This window comes from Cynara cardunculus (assembly GCF_001531365.2).
Source record: "Cynara cardunculus var. scolymus isolate 2C chromosome LG 6, CcrdV1, whole genome shotgun sequence".
Classification (NCBI taxonomy): domain Eukaryota; kingdom Viridiplantae; phylum Streptophyta; class Magnoliopsida; order Asterales; family Asteraceae; genus Cynara; species Cynara cardunculus.
In genome coordinates this window covers 16896327-16906888 of record NC_037533.1, presented here as the reverse complement: position 1 = coordinate 16906888, position 10562 = coordinate 16896327, and the positions used below count along the sequence as shown (strand labels likewise).

General features: G+C 36.4%; 2 protein-coding genes across 2 annotated transcripts in view; one reads left to right on the top strand and one right to left on the bottom strand.

The window, feature by feature from the left end:
- The first annotated feature begins 1683 nt into the window (after positions 1–1683).
- Positions 1684–3295, top strand: LOC112514866 (early nodulin-like protein 1). The gene is made up of 2 exons (XM_025121495.1): positions 1684–1957; positions 2779–3295. The coding sequence occupies exons 1-2, from the start codon at positions 1687–1689 to the stop codon at positions 3144–3146; spliced, it is 639 nt and encodes a 212-aa protein (XP_024977263.1). The 5' UTR covers positions 1684–1686; the 3' UTR covers positions 3147–3295.
- A 608-nt stretch (positions 3296–3903) lies between these two features.
- The window catches only part of LOC112514474 (protein disulfide isomerase-like 5-4), a 17479-nt gene continuing 10820 nt past the window's right edge, over positions 3904–10562 (bottom strand). Inside the window, exons 9-15 of the mRNA XM_025120961.1 lie at positions 10306–10362; positions 10158–10224; positions 9271–9417; positions 8414–8632; positions 6703–6852; positions 6270–6347; positions 3904–4392 (exon numbers count right to left, since the gene is read on the bottom strand). Coding sequence (XP_024976729.1) covers positions 4315–4392; positions 6270–6347; positions 6703–6852; positions 8414–8632; positions 9271–9417; positions 10158–10224; positions 10306–10362 — 796 coding nt within the window. The 3' untranslated portion in view covers positions 3904–4314. The remainder of the gene's footprint in view (positions 4393–6269; positions 6348–6702; positions 6853–8413; positions 8633–9270; positions 9418–10157; positions 10225–10305; positions 10363–10562) is intronic.

Genomic DNA, 10562 nt, shown 5'->3' with positions numbered 1-10562 from the left:
TCTTTTTCTCAATTAACATAACAAACATTTAAATTTTTATATTTATTTTCATTAATAACCAGAAAATCTTGTAAATCTATATTATGTTATAAAACATTTGATAAAAATTCATAAAAACCAATTTTTATGTATAAAATATTGTTTATTGATGCATATTACTTAAAATTCAAAATCACAAGTAAATTGTGTATAAGTACAACTTATTAAAGTTTTATTTTGAATTTATGTAACTAACTATAGATAAACATAATTAAATACGAGATATACATCTAATTTTAATTATAAAAAATTTAAAATATAATTAGAATAATCATTAGTTATAACAAAATACTTAATTATTATATTTGTAAAAATTATATTATTAAACGATAAATAAATTACTTTGTTATTAAATTTAAATTAAATTATAAATAAAATATCGAATTAAAAAAATTACACAAACAATCAGAACTTTAAATAGTAAATTTGATACTAATATCGATATATCTTTTTTCCAAAATTTTATGATATATTTAAATTTATATTTTCTTCAAAAATAAAAACATTATTACTTTTTCAAAACCAACATAAATAAATAATAAAAAAACATTAAAATTGAAATATATCTGGTTATATACATCAAAGACATATATCATATATGGAATATCCTTAGAGAACTAAGTAAAGCAAAGTATCACAACCCAAATATTAATTTGTAAACTAAAAATTGTATTAAAAAATTTATTCTGAATTTGTTTTTTAAAAAATAATCATTTTTTAAGAATATTTTACATTATTCAAATACTCTACTGAGTCACTACTTCACCGGATGATATGGTAAGGATCAAGAATTTTATCTGTTAAGAACGAGACAAAGACCAAGAATTTTATCTATTAAGAGCGAGACAAAAACCAAAAATTTTATCTGTTAAGAACGAGACAAAGACCAAGGGTCTTACCCGGTAAGTGAGAACGACGACCATTACCATGGTAAGCGCTTACCGGGTAAAATTGTTGTACACAATGTCGTTTTGGTGGACTAAAATCTTACTCACTATGTAAATAATAATGTTAAATTTTACCGGTAAGCACTTACCGGATAAGTGTTTGGTAAACGGCCCCTAAATGTCCATATTTTTGTTTTAAAATAAATATCTAACTTTTAGAAATAAATACATATTTTCAAGTTCATATTTAGTTATGAATTTTTAATAAAATTAATTACTCCTTTCCATAATGTACTTGCAGAACTTCTATTTTGGTACCTAAGATGTAAAATTTTAAATATTTAAGTACCCGGATAACCAGTCGAAGCATTAACCGATTATCATGCTGATGTGGCGAGTGATGAGATGAAATTGGGTTGAATAACAAATAGTAATGAGTTGGATACCACATCAGTATGGTAACCGGTTAATGTTTCAACCAGTTACACACACACTTAAATGTTTAAAACTTTACATCTTAAATATCAAAATGAAAGTTTTAAAAATACATTATCTAAAATAAAAATCAAATTAAAGTAGATTCTTATTTTTAATTACAAACATAAATAAAAACAGTGTAATTTCCTTTTGATTAGAAAATTTGAGAAAAGTTGATGAAATATACTTTGTGCTCCAATTCAAGAAATCTTGGAGAATAACCAAAAGCTTCATCTCCACTTCACCATTTCACCTCTAATTTTGGCTACAAATACCCACCATCATGTCACACTTAATTTCACCACCACCACCGCCGCCACCACCACCGCCATCACCGCCGCCACCACCTGCATTGTTTAACATGGCGAACTCCATCGTAAACCACCGTAAGCAAGCAATGATCGCCGCCGTGGTGGCGATTTTAAGTCTTTTGACGGTGGTTCGGAAAGGAGATGCGTATGAGTTCAAAGTCGGAGGTTCTGGCGACTGGAGCATCGCAAGTACTTATAATCAATGGGCCGAAAGAAGTCGGTTTCAAATCGGAGATACCCTGTGTGAGTTTCTTCGATTTCTTTTGAAATGTGTAATCATTATGCTTTTTAGTTAATTAAAAGCATCTTCAATAATATGCTGTATTTTCTCTATCTTCTTCCATATTTAAAGATTTCTACTCCCTCTTTCTACTTCATCTGTACCAAAATAAGTGTCTATATTGTTATTTAGTTTGTCGTAAAATAAGCGTCCACTTTTAAAAATAAATTTCTTTTTCTATAAATAAGGGTAAAATTGTCTTTTTGTTTATTAAAAGTGTAATAGCTACACAATCGTAAATCATAATAATTAAGGATAAAGTCATAAAGTAGGCCGTTGTTGAAAGTACAGAATTATTTTGATACAAACTAAAACAGAAATGTTGATATGAATTTGTCAAATTCTTCTTCATAATTTTATGAAGTGGAAAAAGCTGCTCTACTATTTGGGTACACGAACTGCCTACATTTCATCTCAGACCAAATATCTGAGCAGAATTTACTGGGTTCTTTTAGTTTGCTTTAATATGATGTTATCGTCGTTTTGGTTGATTTAAACATCACACGGGAATCGGGTGTTCGAAATGGTATCGTTTCTTGGTCGCGGGTTGGATTCATGAATCTCTTAGAAATGATGACGATATAGAATTTTGTTTGGTTCTTAAGAAAATAGGTTACTTATAGGATTATGGTATGTTGATCGAAAGATTTGAAGTTTGTTCATAGGCTTTATTTCACTATCTTTGGCTTTATGCTTGATCGAAAATGAGGGCACTTGAAGGTGACGGGTTCAAATCTTTTCAGCCTGACTAATATACAATCGGTTTTTTTTTGGGCTTTTATAGTGTTCAAATATCAGGGTGATAAAGACTCGGTGCTTGAAGTGAGCAAAGACGATTATAACAATTGTAATACCGCAACGCCCATTGCAAAACACGACGACGGTCACACCGTGATCAAGTTGGATAAGTCCGGGCCTCACTACTTCATTAGTGGAGTTGCCGAACATTGCAAACATAACGAGAAAGTGATGGTTGTTGTAATGGCGGATCGGAGCCACAAATCGTCATCGGAATCTCCACCTTCTCCGGCTCCGGCAGGTGAAGAGTCTCCGGCGGACAAGAACCCTCATTCTTCTCCAAATGGTGCATCTTCAGTTGTCATGAGCCTTCTTTGCTTCATTGGAGGATTTGCTTGTTTCTTGAGTTGGTGATTTGCATGAACAACAATTTGGTTTTTGTTTTTATTTTTATTTTTATAATCATTTATTTTTACATTTTTGTGTAATTGTGTTGTATTGGAGTGTGAAAAGATGAACAATGTTCGCATATGAGGAAATAAATTGGTATTTGTTTTGTGTGTATACAAGTATTTGTTGTTTTACTATGAGAGGGTGTGTTTGGTACACATACAGAGCTGTGTTGGATGAAAAGGAATGGAACTAGACGGGCGAGAACGAGGTAAGACGGATGAAAGAATTGTGAAAGATTTTAGGGTTTTAATTTAATATTTGAGCAAAAAGTTAATTACCGGCAACTTCAACCGGCCCTACAAAGAACCCGCTTCCAAAGACGCTGATGTGAAGGGGCATTTTTAGCTTACTCAGCGGCTGAGGCTGGTGGAGGAACCCATGATCAAAACCGATACCTATCTTGTATATAGGCAAAGTCGTTCCACCCCTTTGCCAATTAAGCTACGTGCCAAAGGCTTAATTTGACACTAATAGTTCAGTAATTTACCAACCTTGTCTCGTTTCTCTGATTTTTGTTCCACTTATTTTGGTGAAACCGAAAAAAAAATACATTTTTATCTTAGTCTAATGACAAACCAAAATAACAGAACAAGTTTTTGTTCTGTCATATCCCGTACTATCTCCCTTACCACATGCACTATTAAAGTTTCATATCATCTGAACACAGACCATCAAATATGAATATATGTACGAACATCTTCTATCTCTAAAAAGGCTTTTTTTTAGAAAACAATTCAAATAGTTTCCACATATCCTCACAGAAACATAACATACCACCCATATCGAATGTGTTTCCACATCGATTACTATGTTATTCCTCTCGACAAACTTATCGACTTAAGACATCCGTGGTTTCTGCAGAGAGTCTCACACCACCCTCTTGATGTTGCAGGAACGAAAATCCGGCTAAAAAATTATTTGGACATTGCGGTTACTAATTCCGACCGGTCGTCTCAACCTCTCGTTTATTTTAATGAATTTCCCAACCTTCAATTTCGTTTGATAGATACGAGACTCCCGTATGGCAAAAACCTCCCAACGAAGTAACGATGGCCTGATGAGGCTTGTTATCGGAGAAACTGGAAAAAACCGAAAGACCTTCGAATCGAGAAACTGTATTGTATCCCAGCTAAAGGTTTTTTCCTAGTTCAATTTTTTTCACCAGTCTCATTGTGTTGTGAAGAAGTGAATCCAATATCCCAGCAACCTGAAACCAGTGGTAAAAAAGGGAAAAAGAAACAATCAAGGGTAAAATAGTATTTTCACATCCCCAGCTAAAACAATCACCATGATTTACTGGGTTTCAGGAGAATTTGCTGGTTTGTACTTCCTGTATGCATAGTTGAACCCCTCAATAATCATAGTTTCTTTTCTATAGGATTAGGTTTAGGGGAAAACCAAAAAAAAAAAATTGAAAAACTGGAGAACACCCTAGTAACATTCATTTATACGGTATGCACACATGCTTTAAAAAACTAGGAATCGTCTTCAATTACTTGTATACACATGTGCATACCATACAGATGAATGGTTATGGGGGTGTTCCTCGGTTTTTCATTTTTGGGGTTTTCCCCAAAACATCACTCTTTTCTATATATTGATATATTTGTGCACAAGGGTTTGTAACCACTAACCAGCAACCCGAGCATGCCCACACTCCTAAAGCATCATATGAGAGGCAAATCAGGCACTTAAAGATGCACAAAAAGGCTTGAGCAGGAATCCAGAGTCCCGACCCGGAAAACCCATGCCTAGTGATCCCAAAGCTGAGGCCAGGCCTTTAAAGGCCATAACAGTCTTTTTTTCCAGGCCCAGGCTGGGTAAGGAGCGATTTTTGGTCCGAAGCTGACCCAGGTCAAAGCTCAAAAAAGCCCGGCTGATAAGGCCCGAATCAGGCCCTGTTTCAAACCCAAGGTCCAGTCTGGCCTGTTTTTGCATCAGTGAAATCATGCTTTGCAGGCCCAGACCCTGTGGATTTCTATAAGTTGCACAACAGTCAGCTAGGTGGATGGGATAAGAGTCCAGTGTCGAGAAGCCCAATCCCCAAAGGAATTGTATCTCCCACACTGCGGCTCCCAGACTCGAACCCACGATTTTAAGCAAATATACAATCCCAAAACCAATTGTAATATGCCCTGAGGGTTATAGACAAAGGATCGTATGAGAATATGAGTTAAAATGTGAGAAGTGTAAGAAGGGATTTGGACCCTTGATCACTTTTAATCCAAAAACAACCCATGAATAGTGCTTTAGAAGGGAATTGATCTAGTGTATCTCATTAGTGTTGATCTAGTGGTTCTCTTCAATTAGGATTCATCCAAGGATGGAGATCTCTTCTTACCCTTCTCATCATAACTTTCATTCTCAACGGAACCCAACCCGGGGGCTATATTGGGTATTTATGTATGCACAATCTACAAACCAAAGGAAAAGAGATGCTGAAATTTCTAAGTTCGGCAGTCATGTTTCCAAGAATAACTACATGCCAGACAGTTGTGGCTCTGCCTCCGGCTCCGCATCACCCTAGAGTATTAACAACCTAGATCGAGTTGGGTAGCAGGTTGTTCAAGCTCGACTAAAGAAAATAATATTAGGCTCGAGCTCGAATAACTTTTTCAGATAGTGCTCTAGCTCAAGTTCAAATACTTTTCGATCTCGATGCTCGTTTAACATACTTGAGTCATACATTGTACGTTTATGGGCTCAAACTTGTGATCGATTAACTCATTTATTAGCTTGAGCTCGATGATTTTTATATTTTAATTGTATCATTTATGAACATATGAACATATTTGACTCGAAAAATGAACACTCTAATGACGGCTCAGCTTGAGTCAAAATTTAATTGAGCTTTTGACCGAGTCGAGTCGAACATTGGCATATGGAGCTGGACTTCTTTAGTTAAACGAGCTTCATTTTGTATTCGAGATTGACTCGAGCTCGAGAATTATTAAGCTCGAAGTCTCGAACTCGAGTAGCTCGTTAAAAGCTCAGATTGTTAACACCCGTTGATAACCCAATATATCTGATTCAAAAGTAGAGCATGAATATACGCACACAGATGATAGTGAAATAAAGACTAACCGTGAATATGCCACCAATAATGGCACAGATGTTGGTGATGAAATGCGGAAACGATTTCTCATTTTCCATTACCAAGATCTGATCACAAACGTCGAAACAACAAAAATAAATTTCAAAGGGGAAATTGACTAAAATAGCCGAACTACCCATCCGCATTCACTTCTTAGCCAGATTTTCAAGCCAATTCCCAAACTAGCCATTCTTTATGCAAATGTTTTACCCATCTAAATAAACAAAAATGGTCATTTGCATAAAACGGTACAAATTTGTGTGAAAAAAGTACGCATTTGAGTAAAGAAATTAAACATTTGTGTAAATTATGACTAGTTTGAGAATTGCCTTAATAATGTGGCTAGAAGTAATTTCCATTTTAATCGACAAGAGCAGCAGATATAAAACGGAAAACTTTTGAAACGAGGTTTAAATATTCAACCTGCATCGGTGAAGGCTCGAAATGGAACTTTGCAACGGGGATCGTATGTGCATGAACCAAACTACTATGTGCTGTGTACTCGTAATCTTCGATCAATTGATGAGATGAACTCATCACTTCAGTCTTCACAACTTGAAGATAATGCTCTATCTACATTCACGTTTCACAAATACAAAGCTCATCGTAGGACCTATTGAAGTATTACTTGATAAATAAAGGTCCATAAAAGGGTTAATTATGAAAGAGATTAACAAACATACAAGTAATAACGAATGATTATGGTTTAACCAATCGGGGTTTTCTTTCTCAATGTCGGAGTCCCGCAGGCCGCATCAGCTAGACATAGACCATCAAACCTATATATATATTAAACCAAAGAAACGGTCGAATCGCATGTGATTTTACACAATCACAAGTGATTCATGTGACTTTGGCTGCAACTTGAGGTGATGGGCCACTTCGCCTGCACACTCTTGTGTTGACCGTCGGTACGTGATTTGACCGTTTTCGTGTTCTCTTATTTAGTTATTGTTCTCCTTTGAAGCTCCTTCTATATATATATATATATATATATATATATGAACCTCTCCTCTCTTTGTAAAGGTTCTTTTAGGGTGTGTTCGGTTTGCAGATGGGACTGGACTAAACGAGCGAGAGTGAGGTAGACTGGTGAAAGAATTTACAAGGTTTTAGGGTTTTAATTTGACATGGGTGGTTTAGTAATTTACCAATCTTGTTCCATCTCCCCGATTTTGTTCCAGCTATTTTGGTGGGCTTCTGTCTAAACGTCACAACAAACGTGGGACAATAAGTTTTTGTCATTTCATGTCCCGTCCTGTTCCGCCTATCAAACGCGCCCTTAGAGAGAGATTCAAAGGGGTACCACATATACTCACATGGTATGAGGGTCAACGTCTAGCACCATCTAGGGACTCGATGTTAGAAAATAGAGTTATGGAAGAAGAAAAAATGCAGCAAAACAATGATTAGGACGTGATTGAACATTGCCCTTAGGATATTATTAGCCCCCACTATCAAGTTTGTTTGGGTTAAGGCTAATACACCCCCAAAATTACCTAATCAATTACATATGTTCGAAGACAAAACATATCTTCAATGAACATTTCTGCTCAAATATGTATGAAGACAAAGGAGAGGAATAAGAGAGATGATCTTAAATGATAAGTACACATATACATAGGTTTGTGTGTATAACTGATTCAGATAATTTTAGTGCTAATGCTATCTTTTGACCATTTAATATATGTGTAAAATCCACATAGCAGGGTCAAATCTTCCTTACCTCATTTCATCTCTCAAAACAATTCAATAAGATGTTTAGAGCATATAAACAAAGAAGATTATATACTCTTCCTATGTGGGACAAGTGATATACCTTCAGATTCATATATATAGCTCATCAATACAAGTAAGATTCCACTATATTTACTGTGGGACAAAATCTCACTATGAAGACTATATATACAATACTCGACACACTCTTTCGCCTCCGTTTTAGGGAGCACCGTCTAACCTCCATTTGAGGGGGCATGATGGAGTCTGACATCAACTAGACACAGACCATCAAAACTCAATATATGCGGGAACCTTCCTTCACGGCTATTTTAGACTATCCTAACATGGATGATCAACTGATCGATAAGAAGCGTATGAAGAAGCTTATTTATCACTTTAGTGTTAGACAACTTACCGTAACATTTGCACGATCTTCTACATTGATGTACACCTTGCCACTCAACTTGTCATGGGTTGTTTGAGTGTAATGGTGTAGTCGCCTAAGATCATTCATCATCCTTGGAGTGACCTTCTTCCCAAAGGTAAAATTAGAAATGATATGTGACATGTTCATCAGGGAAGCATCAAAGGAATGGGATTCTGAACGGGCTGAAATGACAAGATTGCCAGGAACCTGCATAGTACACAACATGTTTCGATCATATTTGGAGCACAAAAACAAAACCAAGGGCTTGTTGTTAGCAGCTTAATGAGCTTACACAACTTATTTGGTCAGCTATACATGATATAGAAAGTGGCTCACTGAGTAAGCTTCTAGGGGGAGCTTTATACAGAATGCCAAGTTTTTTCTTTTTTCCAACTTGTCCCTCCCAATTAAAAAAGACGCTGCTTCCATCTAAAAAAACCTTCCCAAATAAAACCTTTCCAAATTTATCCACACAGAAATTTATCCATACAGTATTTAATGGAAAACCAACCAAACAACCCTCAAGTCAAACGAACCTAGTAAATCACAAGACCAAAGGGTCATTGGCCCACTGGTACAAGGATTAGCGGTGAAGCCCAACCTCCCTTCGTAGAGGTCAAAGGTTAAAGCCCCATCAAAAATGAGAAATGTAAAAAAATTGCATGCAAATTAGGGTTTGACGGTAGGCTGTCCAAAGACTTTTCATCTACTCAAGGGTAAAGAGGCTGTTTCCAATTCTCCATGAAGACAGTATTTGTGCAACAAGTGAATGTGTAAATACATGTTGGTAAAGGATATGAGATCATCATATAGGGATCATTGTCTCTTTTGATGTAAAATACTACCTTCTTGACTCGTACAAACCCTTCGATTCTACATCCTCCTCCACGTGGTGCAGGTCTTTTTGCATCGACTATGGTCTTGCCATCTCCATCCTTTGAAGAAGATTTTTGGGAATCCAATTCAATAGGTCTAACCAATTGTTCCATTGCCTGTAGGAAAGAAAACACTAGCTAAAGTAAGACGCACCTCTAGGAATGGAAGTATTACACGCGAATATCATAAAATAAAGGGGTATAGGCAGTGGGCTGCTGTACCGGTCCCACAACCATCCTAAGGGAGGATGTTATGAACCAAGCACTCAATTGATTAAAAACAGGATCAAAGGAAAGAAGTAATCGGCTGTATGATTAATTGAAAGATAAACAAGGAATTACTAGCATTCGAGAGGCTGCATTTGAGCACGGGTTTTTCTGGTTAAGTGTATCTTGTCTTTACCACGAACAAAATAGATCCGACACATATAAAATATGGTTAAGGCTGGTTAAGCCAGCCGTAGACCAAGCTATTAATGCAAAGAACTCTCCTACACCCAGACACTGATTTATACTACTAGCATAATAGGATTATTCTGACCCAAAGGGAGGCTCTGCTAACAGAATAAGTCCCAGAAATACTAAAACACCCCTTCTAACCCCTTCTAAAATCTATAAGGTACCGATAGGCTTAGGCTTGGGCTTGGGCTTGGGCTTGGGATTGGGCTTGGGCTTGGGCTTGGGTCAATGCATAACAGAGGAAGTCTCAGAGGCAGATGGATGGTGCCCGAAATCAAACCCCAGGCCTCACTTATGGATTCCCACCTCCTTACCATTAGGACAATTCAGCAGGGACCACAAGTCCCAATTAAGCAAACAAGTTGTACAGATGATGTCATTAACAATAGCATTCTTACCTCAACCAAGCTATCTGTATCGCGGTCTCCGTAATATGATTCATGCTCATGGTGCCCATGCACATCCCTAATTCAAGTAAATCAAAGAATGAAAAAGGCATAAAAGAGATTTGACATGCACATAAAGATAGCGGCGTAAGCTATTTACCTAACATCACTCCCCTTACGGAAGATGCGAATAGATGGATATCCTTGTATGTGATGGCTGAAAACCAATAGAAAATGAGTAACATTCAGGATAACTGGAAAGTGTAAAGCACAAGAACTGAGTCTTGATCTCTACACCTTATCCCCACTGAGGGGTTATTCGTGTAATGGTATATAGTAGAACACAATTGAATCACTCAATATCTGGTGGTTTATTCATTAAATGAAGCATGCTATAAATAGCTTACAAGAACTAAC

What these genes read in the sequence shown, in the direction of transcription:
- LOC112514866 (XM_025121495.1), top strand. Translation starts at nt 1,687, where the DNA reads ATGTCACACTTAATTTCACCACCACCACCGCCGCCACCACCACCGCCA. An exon ending in TCAAATCGGAGATACCCTGT is followed by an intron (nt 1,958 to 2,778) that starts GTGAGTTTCTTC and finishes GGGCTTTTATAG; the next exon opens with TGTTCAAATATCAGGGTGAT.